Raw genomic sequence first — 18,672 nt, 5'->3', positions numbered from 1 at the left:
TGCTGGTGACTCGTTTCCCAGAAGTGATGCAGAGGGAGAGACAGAGAGAGGGAGGTGGGAAGCACCCCGCTCACCACCTTGTCTCTTTTCTGGTGCAGAGGAACGCCCGACTACTCCAGAGTCAGTCCTGAGGGCAGGGAGGCAAGGGCTACAAACAGGCTCCCCAAAGTGGCATCAAATTCTTGGTTTGGGGACTGAAATCCAAGGAGAGTCTTTTAAAGGTTCACCTGCCTTTCACCCTGGCAAGAGCAAAACTTTGACACGTCAGCAAGCACCACCCAAGCCTTCCTTGACCAAGTTAATTTGGTCGTCAGAGCTGAAAACAGAATCATCGTGATTACAAACCTAAAAAACGATCTGCTATCTCTAAGGAAAGTGAAAATAATAATAATAATAACCACCAACTGGAGCAGGGAAAGCGAGTGGGTGGACACGGATCCGTGACAAATACTACTCTGAAAAAATCTGCGTGACTAATTTGTTTCCTCTGCAAAAGCAAGAATCTGGGTGTCGGTCTTAAAGCCCTGAATCCCTACACCTTTTTCAAATGGGCATTTGCGACTTTAATGGCCATGCAAAACTCTGCTGATAGAAGTACATAAATGCTCCTGTAAAAATGTATCGGAAATGACAGCGTGTGCACGTTCGCGTTTTTAAAAGTCAGGCAGTAGCAAACAGAGCAAAAAAAATCCTACTGATGGAGCTGTTACCAGTGCTGAAATGTCCAGCCTGTGGTTATTCGTGCTAGTCTCTGACGTGGCGTCCACTAAAACCACTTCCTCTTAATTCAACTGCTTGGTGATAACCTCCCCTGTGACGGTGGTTGGTTCTTCTTTTGACCCCCTTCCCTCTACAACCTCTAACCTGTTATCTTTGAACTTGTCAACTTTGGTTCCTGCTCACCAGAATTTTATCAGCCATCTGCTGGATCTGTTGGGACTTTGTCTGGATGTCATCCTTCAGTCTGTTTTCTCTACGCTCCATGGTCTCTAGCCTCTTTACCTTGTTCTCCAGAGAGTGGCGGCGTTCCTGTAGATCGTGAATCAATCAGAGAGTTTTAATGGGGTAACCGCTACGGGCACGACGCCTGCGCCGAGGGAGGGGGCCCTCGGGAAGCGTACGCTCGAGGCGGGAAGAGAAGTCTCAGGCACCCGAAGCCACGGTGAGGAAAACACAGTTCTGTGATCCGAGGAGTACTCGCTTGTGCAGGTTACAAGAGTGCATTCATTCATTCAAATATTTACCAAGCACCTACTATCTGCAAAGTACCACACTAGGCATCGTGGAAAATACCGAGAGGAAGCTGACAGAATGCCTGCCCTTGGAAGAGGTAAGATAAACACAAATAAACACGATATGGGTTCAGAGGGCCAGGGCCGTGAAGCAAACAGGTACAGAGGGCTGCGGGAGGGTGCAGGCAGGAGGGAGGGCTCTGAACTGAGCAGGTGAGGGGATGTGTACGCCGTGGAGCAGGCCAGGATGAGGGAGGCTGGAGGGGAGAGGGCCGGAGGGGAGGGGGGAAGGCCTTTCAAAAAAGGCGCAGCAGCAGCAGTGCGGAGGTGGCCGAGAGCCGGCGTAGGCCCCAGGTGGAGCGTAGAGGGGCTACTGCATAAGGTGTAATAGCGGAGGAGCAGGAGAAAACGGGAAAGGGGAGCATGTGTGGGTCAAATGGCTGAGAGTCTCATGCACCTAAGATGTAGGGAAGCCCTGAAAGGTTTGGGATGGGGCAAGGGGTGCTGATGAGCCTGGAGTTTGAGGTCCACGAGTCTGACCCCGTTTGAGCTAGATGGGAGGAAGGTGAGCCTGGAAGCAGAAAGCCGAGAGATTACTACATTCACCCAGCTAAGAGGAAGAGGGCCTACACTGTGGGGAGGCCTGCAGAAATGGCCAGCAGAGGGTGGACGGCGGAGACAGTGTGGGTGTATTTACAGGGCTGAGGGACTCTCGGAATGGCAGGGCCCAGGGAGAAGCAGCAGATGATGTCAAGGTGTCAAGCCTCAGGTGACCAGATGGATGAATGGGGGCCCTGACCGGTGCGAGGAAGACTGAGAAGGCAACCCAGCTTGTCAGGGAAGATACTGAGTTCATTCTAGATCGGAGGCACTGTTCAGACACCCAGTCAAGATGTCAGGGGAGCAGTGGGAAATACTTCCTGGATCGTGGGTGAGGCTGGCCCCAAAGAGACGTAGGCAAGTAGGTTCAACGCCAGCACCGTGACAGGGAGAAGCAGGCCAGGACAGGGGGGTGGTTAAATCGACTATGACACATCCGTTCCATGGACCCATCACCCAGGCGTCAGGGGAGGTGGAAGGCAGCAAAGGGGAAACGTCCCTTTTTATTCTATATTCTTCAGTTCTATGTTTTTCACAATGAGAAGACACTCGTGTGTTTCCTGTATAATTATATAATTGGTTTCAACAACAACAACAACAAAGAATTGGACAGAGAGAAGAGGCCCAAAAATATAGATCTGGGAGTTATCAACACACACAGGTCACAGCTGAAGCCTCGAAAATTAATGTATTATTAACACCGTGGGGGAGAAGGTGAGGAAAAGCAAGGGTGCAGAGGGAAGAAAAAGGAAACCTCAGGGATGGCATCACACTTCATCTAGATAAACGTGAATCCTCCCACACGGGCCAACGGGTCAGAGGAAAACAAATAGGAAGGAAAAGTTTTATCAAAACATCTTTCTACTCAGAGCTGCTGTGACAAATCCTTCTCCCCTTTGGGGAAAATGGTCCCGAGCCTCTCGGGTTTCAAAGGGATTGGCGGAAGGGAAAGCGGTTTGGACGAACAGGAGCAGAGAGAGGGTGGTCCTGAGGTTTCTTCCCCTGCACAGCCGGAGGCCAGGCACCTTGGGACCCGGGAGCTGGAGGTTCCCTGCTCACCTCGGCTTCCACCAGCTTCTTCCTGATGCCTTCGGAAGAGTCCTCGCGGCTGTGCAGCTTCTCCAGCTCGCGCTCGGCCCGCTCCTTCGCCTGGCGGATGTTCTGCAGCAGCTCGGTGGCCTCCGTGCTGGCTTTCACGGCCTGAAAGGAGAAGGAACGGGGGAGAGATGGCCCAATTTATCCACGGAAAAAGACGGGGACCATCTCCTAAACAGGAAAAAAAATCGGGTCACACTGAACGGATATTTTTATCCATTTTTCAAAACATATAAACATTTCGTTTTATTCTGTGTTTCATCTGTCCTAAGGTGCACTTATATATATTTTTTAACATCACTGCATTTGGAATGCATCTACAATTAAAATTGATGGTGTTTTTTTCTTTCTTGGGGTACAGAAGATAATGGGGTATCAGACAATCATTAGCATCTTAGATTCAATATAACATAATAAATGCAAACAAAAAGGTCTCGGGTTCATCTGCCCAGGGATTAATGTATTTATCCCGGACTGTTAATTGTCTCCCTATTTAATCATCTCATCTGCTGATTTTCCTAAGGGGAATTTGTAGTACTTTTATAAGAAAACAAGATAAAAACTATAAATTATTTTTCTCAGATAAATACCTATCAAAGGGCATAACCACCACACTGTTCGTGGTGACTCGCAAATTCATGTTTAAAGAAAAAACAGCGAACCCTTTTGAAGTTAATTTTTATTTGGGTCTTAACTATACTGCAGCTCTTCCAGCATCACAGTAAAGATCTGAGTGTAAGAAACCAACAACCTCACACTCATTTGCTTGAGATTATAGTTTTAAAAAGTGAAAACGGCAAAGGAACTCCAACTTCGAGACCAGCACTGTCCAACGTGGGAGCTGCTCCCCACGTGTGCCCGGTGAGCACTTGAAACATGGTTGCTGTGACTGGGAAATTAATTTTAAATTTTACTTAAGTTTAATTCATTTAAAAACTGAAGCAGTGTACATGTTTTAATATCACTACATGCTGCAATGTTTTGTATATAATGGATTAAGAAAACTATATCATTCAGAGGATTTTACCTTTTTTCCCTTTTTTAATGTGGCTACTAGAAAACTTAAAATTACTTCTGAGGCTGACATGTGTGGGTTGCTTCCCACTTCTACTGGAGAGCAGAGTTCTAGGAGATATGAATCCTCACACAAATTTCTAGCTGAAAGAGGGCAGTAGAGGCTTTCAGTAGTGAGCTCAAGACTAAGTAGGAAGGGGACAGATGAACGGATGCAGAAAATGTGGAATATCCAGGCCAAGGAATACTATGCAGCCTCTGAAAAGGAGATCCTGTCACATGCTGTAACACGGATGAACCTCGAAGACACTGCGCTGAGCAAAATGAGCCAGTCACAAAAGGGCAAACACTGTATGATTCTATCCACAGGAAGTACCTAAAGCAGTCAAAATCACACAAGCAACGTAGATTAGCAGATGCAAACTATGATATATAGGATGGATAAACAAGGCCCTACTGTATAGCACAGGGGAACTATATTCAATATCCTGTGATAAAACGTAATGGAAAAGAATATGGAAAAGAATGTATATATATGTATAACTGAGTAACTTTGCTGTACAGCAGAAAGTAACATGACACTGTAAGTCAACTACACTTCAATAAAATAAATAGAATGAAAAGGAAGGAAGGGAGGGGGAGGGAGAGAGAGAGAGGAAGGAGGGAAGGAAGGAAGGAGGGAGGGAAGGAAGGAAGGAAGGAAGGAAGGAGGGAGGGAGGGAGGGAGGGAAGGAAGGAAGGAAGGAAGGAAGGAAGGAAGGAAGGAAGGAAGGAAGGAAGGAAGGGAGGGAAGGAAGGAAGGAAGGAGGGAAGGAAGGAGAAAGGTGGTTACCAAGGGTGGGGGTAGGGAGATTAGCATTTAGTAGGTAGAGAGTTTAAGTTTTGTGAGATGACAAAGTTCTCAAGATCTATCTCACAATGTGAATATATCTGACACTAAGGAACTGGACACTCAAAACAATTAAGACAGTAAGTGTAATGTTATATGTTTTTAATAACACAATTTAATGTTATGTTTTTAATAACACAAAAAGAAGGAACTCTTTTAAACACATTCACAAACGTTCTTGACATGAAAGGCCACATTCAACCTGGTCCTTTCTTTAGTGTTTCCCGTGTTCACCTAAAGGAAGGGCCATTTGCACACACTGTGCCCAATGCCGTAAACCAAACCCACACCCCATCCCCAACCGCCTGAGGACTACTGGTCCCTCCAGGCTCCCAATGCACAGGAAGACTGCCGACAGTCTCTGATTGAAAGCTGTCTGGGTCGTGAACAACATAGGCTTCTCCCGTGCAAGATGGGGACCTGGTGCCCTGAAGGGAGACGAGACAGCCTCTTGGGTTCTGCTGTAGTACGATTAGAGCTTTGACTTGAGAATCTCACAGAGCTTGGTTTTTTTGTTTGTTTGTTTTTTAAACAAACACTGCTTGACATGTCTCAAAAGGAGAAAGTATATTCAGAACTCTTGTATTTTCAGGTAATAGCTCACTCCCCCTTCATTTTCCTCAGTGCTGGGTGACTAATTCTCTTTCTTTGATCTCTTGTGCTCCAGGACAAAGCAAGAAGTATTTGGAAATGGGGGGTAAGTTCCCCAAAACATCACCTCAGGCTTACCTTTTCCAGCTTCTCTTGGAGCTCCTGAATTTTGAGCTGCTGCTCAGCATTGATCTGTGATTAAAATCCCAGGAAATAAAGCAAAAAAGGCAAATTGGCATTAAGGTCTTGCTACATTTACTGCAGTCCTATTTTCTTGAGGTTTCTGTTGGGGTCTTTTTGTTTTGTTTTCCAATACCTACTGATGGAGAGGAAGAACAGTAGCCTATCAGAGAAACCTTTGAATGTCTCAGTGCAAACCTCCATGTGGACTATTTCTCTAGAACCAGCAACACACATACAGATGGCAAAAAAAGAGAATCAATGTCGCCGGTACCCTAAAACAGTAAGAATTTTCCCATGTGTCTTACTGAGTGTCTGGGTTTGTGTGTTACTGTGAGCGGGCCTGACAACAAAAAATGAGGTGTCTTCTATCCCTTTTAGAAACATAGCTGAAGCTAAACATGGTCATCCAGAGACTGACCACCAAAATAAACCCAGAAGACAGTTCTCTATTCATCGCAAGTGTATTCTTAACCAGTGACAGGCCACGGAGAGCAACATTTAAGAGGCTGTCTACCCAAAATCACGATACCAATAATGGAAAATACCTTCTCCAGTTTGGCATATTCTCCCACTTCAGGCTTCCCCTGATCTTTAGCCTGTAATTTAAAAGATACAACATATTGGAAAATCTCAAGAACCTAAAAGTCTTATAAGACAACAATACAGGCTTTCTTGGTCTCTGTGGCCAAAATAATGAGGATGATGATAAAAAAAATTAAGTATTTTCTCTAACCAAGACCAGGAGGCTTTGCAGGGCACCCCATTATTTCCCAAACGTACACTCATGAAGCTAGGATTCCCTTTATTATTGCTAAGATCATCCATGATTCTACCCCCAAAACACCCTCCCCGGCAGGGAGCTGGCTACCTTCATCAATTTATGCTGACATTCTGTTGCTTTCCGCTTGAACTCTTCAGCGGCCAGCCGAGACTCTCTGAGCTCCGATTCATAGAGATCACTCCGTCTTCTGGCCGAAACCAGGTCCTCTTCCAACTGATTCATCATTAACCTCATTTCTTCCACTTGAGCCTGGTACTCCTAAAGAGTAGGCAATGGAAGGAAGGTGAATTTTGGAACTCCTGAAAGGAAAGATGGGAGGTGAAGATGGAAAAACACAGAGCACAGAGGGAAGACACAGTGAAGAGAGATCGGAGAGAATGGACCTAGAGAAAAGGTGAGTAGAGGACGAGGTGTGTGGAGGACGAGGAGGGAGAAAAGAATATTAAATCTTTAAACTGTTTTCATCTAGATCATGAATCACTAGTAACACCATTTGGAACAAATGTGCCTATACACAATAAGATCCTTTGAGCAAATAATATCGTACAAGAAGTGCAGAACCTTAAGACTTTTGTAACACAGGAGAGCTGAAAGGGATGTACTTTAAACAACCAGGATAATCTGCTTATGCGTAGCTTTCCTCCAAGGGTAATCATTTATACAGATTTGTCCTTTAGAAGTTATGTGCGCCTAACACAATTAGATATGGTACTAGTTTTAAAATTAACCTTTCAGATGGCACAAGGGGGTAATTGGAAATCTCAGTGGAGAGAATCTTGGAAGGTGAAACTCATCATGTCAGTTTCTCACCATTAATTTTTCTGGGCCCCAAACTGCATGATGAACTTAATGTTGCTCTTGAAAGGCAAGTCACCCTGAAATTTGGAAGAGTCAGGAAACACTGGCTCTGATCAAAGTAACTTGTGAGAAAGACTCTGAAGAAAGAATTGTCTTGTTCCCTCGAGCAAAAGCCGTTAAAGTAATCCCAACAGCCCAACCTTTTCCAAATTGAATTTCTAAAATCAAAACAGGACATCTGCATCGAGGTTTTCCAAAACTGATTTACCAGAAGAAATGGGCAATGGTTTTGAAAACTTTGGGGAAAGTATGAAAATATTCTCTGTTAGCAAAAGCAAAGCTTATACATATAAGGATTATGAATGAGCAGTTTATCCAATCCAAGGTGGCGTATATAAAATGAAAAGAATAAAGAATTAAGACTGTCTCTGACCTTCGCAATGTACAGTGATCATCTCTAAGATCCGTTCCCCCAAGAAATAACTGAAGAGGGATCAACTGAGCAAGGTTATGCTTTTAACCAATAAAATGCCTTTTTTCTTTCTTTCTTTTTTAGTAACAGAATATAAAGTAAACCTTTCATCCTTTGTAACAGGCAATCCCCCCAGTGCACACTAAAGGGGAGGTGATGTCCTTATGAAAATGGATAGTTTTCACATAAGCACATCTCTCTGTATTATTGGTACAGCGGAAAGCAGAAAAAATGAGCAGAGAATGGAGCATGGTCTCATTTCACTCCTTCCCACCCAAAAGCATACAGTCGTCCCTCGGTATCCACAGGGGAGTGGTTCCAGAACCAAATCCGATCCACAGTTGGTTGAAATCGCAGATATGGAACCCATGGATATGGAGGGCCGACTGTATTGTTATTGAAGGGTCAATCCTACAAGTAGTCATGGGGCGCCAGGTTTTCTGGACGATGCCCACTAAGTGGGTGGTGCTGGGTTATATAAGCAAAGGTCTTTATAACCTACTGAACAATTATCTCAACTCACAGAATGGAACATGAGCCAATGATGTGAAATAGTACACCCTCTACTTGGGGTTTTTCTAGACCCCTCGGCCAGGGCTGGGTCATGACTTATTATGACTTTCATAGCTCTGGGTATTGTGCCTTCCTGGATCCCGTCCTCCATTTAAAAAAACAAACAAACATATATATATATATATATATATATATATATATATATATATATATATATATATATATATATAAAATTCTATTTTACAATAGCATTCATATAAAGACAAAAACATTACCTATGAAAACCGTTTCTTCTACCTAAAACTCATTTTTTTTCTTCTGATTTTAAAGTTTTAAAAAATCCAAAGTACCCACAGGCACAAATACCAAGCTGTGGAGGAAGCAAAGAGGTAGGAGGCACTCTTGGCCATCTTTTATCCTTGAGCTCCCTTGTCTGACTTAAACTTATGTCCGCAAGAAGGGAACGTAATTTCTGTGTTTTGCCAAGAGTGAGGACAGAGCGCTGTCCCCCCCCAACATCTCTCTTTCCTGAGCTGTCAGCGCCCAGGGGGGGGAAGGCAAGAATCAGGCAACATCTCTGTCAGCAATCTGAGCTCTGGGGGCACCCAGCCTGCTACAAGCATCAAACAAAATTCCACCTCATTTATTGAGCCACTGTTACTCTGCTGGATACTTAAAGGAAATCCTATACATCCAACAGCTGACCAAATCCCTGCTTCAGAAAAACTCTGAGAGAAGATAATCAGGTCAGTTCCCAAGGACAGCTGAGAGGCAGCTGTATGTATCTCAGCATGGGCTGAACTGTGGGTCAGAGTTGAACAGGATCGGAACGGGGAACCGTGGACAACTTTTGGGTCCTGCTTCGAGTCATTCTTTGGAATGGAGCTTCAGAATTTTGTGGGAAGGAAGACATGGTCCTATTCAATCAGAAATCCTGAAACCCAAACGCCTCTGTGTTACCTGAACTTCTGTCTCCCTTCCCGGGGTGGGGGGTGGAGGGGGGCGGGGGCGGGGTGGGACGGAATCAGCAGTTGCTACTGATGGAGCATGAACCTAACCATCATGCAAGACGCTTAGGTGTTTTTATTTATTTATTTAATTTTTGGCCACTCCACGTGGGATCTTAGTTCCCCGACCAGGAATCGAACCCGTGCCCCCTGCCGTGGGAACGCAGAGTCCTAACCACTGAAACGCCAGGGATTTCCCTAGGTGTTTTTATTTTAAACCAAATTCAAGTGCTCCATTGGGGGTAGCTAAGCAGAAGCAACATATTTAAATTAAATAAACAGCGGTACAGAAATTGGCTTTGAGAGGAAGAGCGCGGAATAAATGGCAAACCTGGGAGGAATTGACAGGCTGCAAACCAAATACTAGGAGTTTGCTGAAAGTATTAAATGCTTTTTCCTGGATTGCAAACATCCTGCTCTCACCAAACTTACCGAGAGTCATTTTAATAAATCCTTCTTCCGATGAGAAATAAAATCTGAAACGAAGAAGTTTTCTCCCCCCCAAAATGGAACGCTTAGCAGTCATTAAATCTAAAATTCCACATGGATGACAACTGTGGTATGAATCACAAAGGACATTTCTTTGAACTCAACCACCAGCATATACCTTTTCAAAGTGTCCTGATAATTCTGTTTCTATGGAATTTCACAGACACCAGCTGCTCCCTCTGGTGGCCAAGCACAGCTTTCATTTCCCCAGGATGTCACCAAAAGCAAATTTCCAACCACACTGAACTAATGGGAGAAAAAGAATCCTACCTCTTGAAACTTTTAGGATGAAAAACTGTGTTGATAAAAGGGGCAACGAGTCAACTGTCAAAGCAGATTTTTTCAAATTGTAGGTGTGACCTTCAAAATCTCTAAGTTAGTGTTGTTGTTCAGAAAACTGACAACCAATTTGCACCATTTCCTATGCACGTTTATTCAGAACACTTTTATCAAGCAAGAGGATATTAACCAATGACTTAAAAAGTATTAAGGTGATAATGAGATGATGCCAACAAAACATCCAAAACAGGAATTCTTTCTGTAAAGAACAGCTAATGAATCAAATTATTTGCTGGAGTTTCTTGCATTAGCACCACCCAGATGGCCAAGTGCGCGTTACCCGGAGACAAAAATGTTCATTTCCATCACTGTTTCCGCTAGATTTTCTGAAGTGAATGAGAGTTGCCTGGCAGCTGATAATTCAGCTCTCCGATTGCTCACTGCATTCTCTTCATTAAAGTTTCTATTTACGGTTTCTTCAAAGGACAAAAAAAAAATCCATGCTAAAAAGGAAACAGTGAAGTGAAATAAAAATGAACCATCTAGAAAGAAAATCCTTTTAGAAATAGAGGGGGTAAAAAAAGAGAGTAGGCTTTTTAAAGGTCTGGATTCTCTTTTCTGAACACACAGGGGAGGGCTTTCTGTAGTCAGATTTGCCGTGTCAATTCTGACTCGGCTTTAACTGCTCAAACTCTTCTCCTAGGATAAGTCTTTAGATAAGTAAGACTATGAAATACCCTGGCTTGTCTCAAAAACTTAAAGTGCATCTGAAAAGCTATGAAAACATTAATTTTTTTTTTTTTTTAATGGTCTAAAGCAGAGGTTGGCAAACTCTTTCAGTAAGAAGCTAGATAGGAAGCAATTTCAGTTTTGCAGGCCATGTGGTCTCTGTCACAACTACTCACCTCTGCCATTGTAGCATGATTAGCAGCCATGGGCAGTACCTGAATGAATGGGTGCGCTGTGTTCCAATAAAACTTTATTTATAAACACTGAAATTTGAATTCCATATGAAATATTCTTCTTCTTTTGAATTTTTCCCCCGTTTAAAAATGCAAACACCGGGCTTCCCTGGTGGCGCAGTGGTTGAGAATCTGCCTGCCAATGCAGGGGACACGGGTTCGAGCCCTGGTCTGGGAAGATCCCACATGCCACGGAGCAACTGGGCCCGTGAGCCACAATTGCTGAGCCTGCGCGTCTGGAGCCTGTGCTCCGCAACAAGAGAGGCCGCGATGGTGAGAGGCCCGCGCACCGCGATGAAGAGTGGTCCCCGCTTGCCGCAACTGGAGAAAGCCCTCGCACAGAAGCGAAGACTCAACACAGTCATAGATAAATAAATAAATAAATAAATAAATAAAAAAGAACGTGAATTTCTTTAAAAAAAAAAAAAGCAAACTGGGCTATTCATTTCAAAAAAAAAAAAAAATGCAAAAACCATTCTTAGCTTGTGGTCATGAAAAACAGGTGGTTGGCCAGATTCTCGCCCACAGGCTGCAGTTTGCCCACCCCTGCTCTAAACCTACACCTTCGATTGAAAAGAGTAGCCATCATGGGGCCCAGACCTCACAAGGAGCTAGACAGAACAAGGACTCTGCCATTTATATAAATCATGGGGAATCTAAAAGTTCCAAATGACCTACATAACTCTCTCCTCACCGCCCCCCCTTCCCTCTCTCTGTCCCTCAAACACGCCTCTCCTGAAATGAGAGGTCCGGGTTGGTGCCCTGCTCCCGGGCAGGGAGCCATACCTGCTCTTTGATTTCTTGGAGCTTCCGGCTCTGCTCTCTGATATCGTGGAGAAGCTGCAGTGCTTTGTCATCCTCCTGGGACACCTCCATCCGTGCTTGCTCCAAACTTCGCTTTAAGCTCTGCGGAAAGCAAAATTTTAATAGGGTTGTCCTGTGGATCCTGCTCTGTTTGAAAAGATTCATTAAGGGAGCTGCAGGCTGCTTCGCAGACACCGAGATGGTTTCAGGTGACGGACCAAAGTCGACAACTTCCGGTGAGTCGCTGATTCCACGTTTCATCCTGTAAAACCCCTTGGTTCAAGAAACATCATCTCAAACCTTGTGACCTTATGGATCCAGCCTGAAACTGCATCCACCTGTTTCCTACCTGCCCTAGCAGATACTTACTTGTATGTTCAGGACCAAAAACTAATAAGATCCCTTAGCCATGAAACCATCATTGGGGTGGCTACAAAGTCTTTTCTGGAATAGCAGTTATTCGAGGACTGTCAAGTATATATCCCTCTTTCAAAGTAGCAATGACTTCATGCTCTGCCCAGGTGCCATTTAAGACTCCAAGCAAACTATTTCCACCTCCTGGCTTACGTTTCCTGGACACCTTTCATCCAAAAGGTTCCCTCAATGCTTCAGTGACACTGAAATATAGATCTGAAATACAAAGCTGAATAACTTCACCCACCACTGAAAGGAGGCCAAATCTGGAATGGAAACATAGCAGTTATTCTTAATCAGCCACGTTCTATAGATTTCCTCTCCCTTGTGAAAAAAACACTTGAAAAATGTGTGATTCAACTTGTTAAGACTGTACATTAAAAAACACCTGAATGAAAATTTTTAACGAGACAATGGAGAAGACAGTCCACTCTTGTGAAGGAAAGAAAAAAAAAAAAGTCACATGGTAAAAAATGACAGAGGGTCTGGGTTTTAAAGGCTGAGTTTTCTTGTTGCTACGCTGGTTCTAGGCAATGGAATATTGATTTGGGACAGATTCAAAATACATTTTCTTGCACTTATTTGGGAGCTTGGTTCCTGAGGCTGATTGTGCTGGACACGAGGTGGAGCAGAGAGGTTGGGATGGGAGACGCTGAGACCCTCTGCAACGCCGTCTATGCCCGTCTCCAGGCTCCTACCTGGACTTTCTGAGCCTGATCTCATGCCTCTGGGCCCTCACGCCCGGCTCCCGCTACTCTGCACATCACAGGTCTTGCTCGTGCGTCCTCCCTCTCTCTCCTCTCTGCCCCTGGCTGTGATGTGCCTCATGATGCTGTCATGAAACAGGATGAGACACACACGACGGGAAGCGCCCGCTCCGAGGGAAGGGGGCTTTGGGGGGAAGGCTCACACTGCACTCTGTGATGTAGGTAGCAAGGTCCTGCTCCAGGAGGGATCTCTGAGTCTCAGAGGCCTTCAGCTCCACCTCCTTCTGACTAAGCACAGCCTCCACCTCTGACACTCTCCGATGTAACCGGGTCATTTCCTGCTCCATCTGAAATAAACACAGCGACACGTTAAAAAGGCCCGGGGGGGGCTTCGTCAGGAACAATTGCATCTCAAGCCGCCTCCGAGACCACCTGGTGGTCCCGGCTGGCGCTAACTCGCCAAAAGGTTGGGATGGAAATACCATGGTTTCTTCGCCTGGGAGCGCACAGGTCTTCGTAAGGACAGTCACCAATGCTAAGTCACTCCTCTCATGCAAGGCTGGGTTCACACTCGGTCACTTCTCTAACCCAGTGAGCGAGGAAGCCACAATCACCATTTTTTTCACCTGTTTGCTTTTTTTGGGTTTGGTTTGGTTTTTTTGCAGACGTCAGTTTAATTTTATCCCAAATCCATCTTGATCCCCCCCATCTCCTTGCAAAGATCTAGAGGACAAATCCAGGACAGGGCAAGGAGATACGGATTCGTCTGCACTCTTAGGAGTCCCAGGCAAGAAGTGACTCTTATGAGCTTCCAGAGAGCTGCCCCTGGGCAGAAACAGTGAGCGTTAAGAGACGTTGAGCAAAATCAACACAGTGGCCGCAGTTACATAAGCAGGAGTTTTTAAAGACTAGGAAGAGAGACTTCGCATCACTCAAAGCAGATGGGATGCATCTCGGCCACAGGTGAGGACCCACGCCACCTGCCAGAAGACGCAGACATCTAGCTGGGTCATGCTGAGGAACTGGCCGCTTTATATCCAGGGCCTCCTCTGGTTAAGATTTAAAGGATTTACGGCAGCGTCAAGGCCCGAATTCATCTCCCTCTGAGCTGCCGGAGGCGCGACTTCAGCGCGGGAAGGATCAGGTGGCTGGGTGCCAGCGGCGGCCCCGGGCGGATCCCTTGGCATATATTGACGGGAGGCTCCTGCAGCAAGGAGGGAGGCCGGCTGCGGAAATAAATACCTTGTGACACTTGTCCTGGGAGTCTTGCAGCTCTTTGCTTTTGATGAGAAGTTTCTTTTCCATGGAGCTAGTCTTGGCAGGGGAGTCCAGACTTGACACAACAGACCTGGATGGAAGAAAACCAATGTCAAGGCGGCGGGTGGGTGGGCCTGAAAAGCTGCATTCAGAAACTGCGGCAGAGTTTGGGATTAGCAGATGCAAACTATTACGTACAGAATGGATAAACAACAAGGTCCTGCTGTATAGAGCAGGGGAATGTATTCAATACCCTGTGATAAACCGTAATGGAAAAGAATATGTAAAGGAATGTATATATATGGGTAACTGAGTCACTTTGCCATACAGCAGAAATTAACACAACATTGTAAATCAACTATACTTCAATAAAATAAATTTAAAAAAAAAAAGAAAAAAAGAAAAACTGTGGCAGAGACCACAAGACCTGCCAGCATCCTTGGCCATCAACAGAGCTGGCTCAAGCAGCTTCTAATAACATCAAGGCCATGAGGCAGAGAGGTGGACAGGACCAAGAACTCTGGAAGCAGGAGAGCCTGAGTGTAAATTTAGTCACCGTTGACCTGAGGCAATGATTCAGCCTCCCTGAGCCTCTGTTTCCATTTCTAGGAGGTAGAACGATAATAAAAGGACCTACCACAACAGGAGAGCGTGGGCATTAAGCACACGGCATTTGTGCTGATACGGCTTTATTCACTTACTCACTCAACGGATGTGTACTGTGCACCTACCCTGCTCCAGGCACTGGAAGAGCAGTGGTCAAGACAGACACGGTCCCTGCCCTCCTGGAGCTGACATTCTCAGAGGGCACGCAGAATGCATCAGGCAGACACACAAACTAAAAGGTTACAGATGATGCCAAAGAAGGAAATGGGGTGATGTGCTATGGCAGAGGAAATGGATCAGGGCCCTGCTTCTCTGTGCGGTGACATCTGAGCTGACACCGGAAGGCTGAGAAGGCGCTGACCCTCCAAAGCTCTGGAAGGAAACAAGCTCCAGGGAGGGGGTGGATAACGCCAAGGTCTTGACGCAGGACTGAGCTAACACATCAAGTGCCCAATGGTATCAGTTAACTATACTGACCAAATTGTTGTTTATTCCATCCCCAAGCTAGTCAGTTTGGTTCTGTTTCATTTTACAGAAACAGCTAACACTAATTATGTTGGCTGAATAATGTCCCTCCACCAAGATGTCCACATCCTAATCTCTGGAACCTGTGGATCTGTCACCCCATGTGGCAAAGGGGACTTCGCAGATGTGATTACGTTAAGGATTTTGAGATGGCGAGGCTATCCTGGACTACATGGGGTGGGGGTGGGGGGTCCAGCGTAACCACAAGGGTCCTCTTAAGATGGAAGCAGAGGACGAGAGGAGAGGTGACGACAGAAGTAGGGTCACAGTCAGAGGGAGGCTGGAAGATGCTACACCGTTGGCTGTGGAAACAGGGGAAGGGGCCACAAGCCAAGGAAACTGGGCGGCCTCTAGAAGCTGAAAAAGGCAAGGAAACTGATTCTTTCCTAGAGGCTCCAGAGGGTGCAGCCTTGTAGACCTTGCTTCCAGCCCAGTAAAATCCATCTTGGACTTCTGACCTCCAGAAATATAAAGTAATAAATCTGTGTTGTTATAAGCCACTAAATTTGTGGTCACTTGTTACAGCAGCCAGAGGAGACTCATACACTTACTGAGCACCGATTCTATATGCACGGTTCTGTCCTAAAGCGAGGCATGTTTTAACTCTTTATTCCCCACAACGACTCTATGAGACATTATTCTCATTTTATAGATGAGGAAACTGAGGCCCAGAGAGCTTAAGCAACCTGCCAGTTAATGAATGGTTTCTGTTGGTCCCAATAGAGAGCTGGGGTAGAGAGACTGACGATGCACCTGATATAACACTCAGGATAGTATCACAAAAATAATGTAGCGTGACCTCCTGAGAATGGGCTAGAAGGATGCTCTCTCCACAAGGACGTACTTACCCACAAACATACACATAACTCACACACCCTGCCTCATTCCTAAAAGCAGCTAATCACGGGTGGAGGGACTTCCCTGGTGGTCCAGTGGGTAAGACTCCACGCTCCCAATGCAGGGGGCCCAGGTTTGATCCCTGGTCGGGGAACTAGATCCCGCACGCATGCTACAACCAAGAACTCCGCATGCCGCAACTAAAGATCCTGCATGCCGCAACGAAGATCCCGTGGGCCACAACTAAGACCCAGCACAGCCAAAATAAATAAATAAATAATGTTGTTTGTTTGTTTTAATCTGTTTTTAAAAAAAAAAATTATGGGTGGAGATAACAGTTCTCATCCAGGGCAGCTTCCCTCAGTGGTTGGCACCCTGGGCATGAACACTGGGACTGGTGAAGGGCAGAGCTACAGGAATAGCCAACAAAGGTTCTTCTGCACGGAGGGCATGTGGCAGAGCCCACCGCTGCCCCACTGTCCGATTTTTGTTACCTTAGTAACGGGGTTGCAGGAGCTGCTTGTCAGAGAGCACTGGCACCCTACCAGCAGGTGAAAGTTCTGCTTTCCACTGCCCCAGACTAATTCCCTGCCTAAAAGAGGTCAGTTCCCTGCAGCAGCTCAGGGCTCTCTCCCCACAGCTCCCAGCCCAGTGACAAGGGGTGGCGTGATGGTGCTGGCTCGCTGTACCCCAGTGACAGCTCCCAACACACATACTGTAGGGCAGCCAAGTGAGTCAACACCCAGAGTCATGCAGCTCTGTTCAAAATCTGACCTTGCCACTCACTCACTCTGTGAGCTCTCTGAGCCTCGATTTCCTCATCTGTAAAATGGGGATAATTCTCAACCTACTTCCAAGAGTGCTTATGAGGATTAAGTGAGATAACCCATGGGAAGTCCTTATCACAGTGTCTGGCACATCATGAGGGTTCAATAAATGTCAACCGTCACTACTATCATTGTGGTTTCTATCATCATTACCCTTGCAACGGTGTGAGCAGCACATGCCTCGCAGGCCTAAAACCTTTGCTTGAAACAGTGAAACGTGGGACTTCCCTGGTGATCCAGTGGTTAAGAATCCGCCTTCCAATGCAGGGGACACAGGTTCGATCCCTGGTCGGGGAACTAAGATCCCACATGCCACGGGGCGACTAAGCCCACGCGCCGCAACTAAGACCCAACGCAGCCAAGTAAATAAATAAATATTTTTAAAAAAAGAAAGAAAGAAAGAAATAGTGAAACTCAGGGGGCTGAATTTGCTCCATGCTATTATTCACATTAGAACAAATGTTGATTATTCACAGAAATGGGCACCAGGGACTGAAATCCAGAAATAAATCTTTTTTTTAAAATCTCACTTTGGGCTAAAAATTTTAACCAAGTTCTGCTCCTCTCACTGGCCTATTTTCTACCTAAATCTAGTCAAAACACATACAAACACATATTTTTTTTTTTTAACCTGAGATGAAATGGGTTGCTTGGCACGGCCTTGAGTTGCCTTCGCTATTTCCTTTATTCCTGATGTTATTCTGGTGGGTGGGCTAGAGAAGACCCGACCACCCAAGGAGGGAGGGATGATCCACAGACCGGGTCCCCGGTCCTTCAGTCATCAGGAGTCACCCACACTGACACGAGTCAGGGATGACAAGAGGGGCCATGGCTCTCTGGGCCCGAGCACAAAACCAGCACCCCTGGAGAAGAACGATTACATGGGTGCATGATGATGGGACGGGAGGTGGCTCTCAAAACTTGATGACACGTGGAGGGCAGGCTCCAGAGGGGTGTAAAGTGCGCTCCTGTGGGTACAAAGCCCATTGCTTATTCACCCAAAAAAAGCCTTTCTAGGTTACCTGTTAACGGGGCCCAGAATCAGGGAGATGCGCAGCCCCCATCCACTGGCACCCGCAGGAGACGATGCACCAGCCCCTCCCCATCACTGGAGTCCAACTCCCTCATTCTGCTATTTTGATGCTTGACAAATGTTCACTGTTTAGAAGTTCTAAGTATGGCAATTAAGTCTCTTCAGAATAAAGGTGCTAAAGAAATCTTTTTTTTTTTTTTTTTTAGAATAAGTAAAAATTACATCTAAAAAAAAAAAGCTGGGGGCCTCCCTGGTGGCACAGTGGTTAAGAATCCGCCTGCCAATGCAGGGGTCACGGGTTCGAGCCCTGGTCCGGGAAGATCCCACATGCCGCGGAGCAACTAAGCCCGTACGCCACAACTACTGAGCCTGCGCTCTAGAGCCTACGAGCCACAACTACTGAAGCCCACGCGCCTAGAGCCCGTGCTCCGCAACAAGAGAAGCCACCGCAATGAGAAGCCTGCGCACCGCAACGAAGAGTAGTCCCCACTCGCCGCAACTAGAGAAAGCCCGCGTGCAGCAACGAAGACCCAACGCAGCCAAAAATAAATAAATAAATAAATACATTTATCTTTGAAAAGCTATGGTAAGTTTGCTGTGACTAAACCCAGGTTGTAGCAACAATCCTGTAAACAGTAATGGGATTGGAGGATGAGGCTGGGGGATGAGGACAGAAGGGGGAAAGGTCACTGCAGATTTCTAGAACGACTCTGGTCTTCAGATCGGCTACACATTAGAATCACTTGAAGAGCTTTTT

At 45.9% G+C, this 18,672-nt stretch overlaps 1 protein-coding gene across 13 annotated transcripts in view; it reads right to left on the bottom strand.

The window, feature by feature from the left end:
* The window catches only part of CIT (citron rho-interacting serine/threonine kinase), a 165,300-nt gene that overhangs the window by 64,651 nt on the left and 81,977 nt on the right, over positions 1–18,672 (bottom strand). For 10 of the 13 annotated variants that reach the window (XM_036874598.1, XM_036874600.1, XM_036874607.1 and 7 more), the window contains 8 exons: positions 14,073–14,178; positions 13,034–13,177; positions 11,692–11,811; positions 6,473–6,643; positions 6,150–6,200; positions 5,560–5,613; positions 2,892–3,032; positions 904–1,029 (listed from right to left, as the gene is read on the bottom strand). In XM_036874598.1, coding sequence (XP_036730493.1) covers positions 904–1,029; positions 2,892–3,032; positions 5,560–5,613; positions 6,150–6,200; positions 6,473–6,643; positions 11,692–11,811; positions 13,034–13,177; positions 14,073–14,178 — 913 coding nt within the window. The remainder of the gene's footprint in view (positions 1–903; positions 1,030–2,891; positions 3,033–5,559; positions 5,614–6,149; positions 6,201–6,472; positions 6,644–11,691; positions 11,812–13,033; positions 13,178–14,072; positions 14,179–18,672) is intronic. The other 3 variants (XM_036874604.1, XM_036874605.1, XM_036874606.1) reach the window with 1 other exon arrangement.

The sequence above is a fragment of the Balaenoptera musculus genome, chromosome 14, assembly GCF_009873245.2.
Source record: "Balaenoptera musculus isolate JJ_BM4_2016_0621 chromosome 14, mBalMus1.pri.v3, whole genome shotgun sequence".
Lineage (NCBI taxonomy): Eukaryota > Metazoa > Chordata > Mammalia > Artiodactyla > Balaenopteridae > Balaenoptera > Balaenoptera musculus.
The sequence above is the reverse complement of the archived record's forward strand: the minus strand, read 5'-3'. Positions and strand labels throughout refer to the sequence as shown.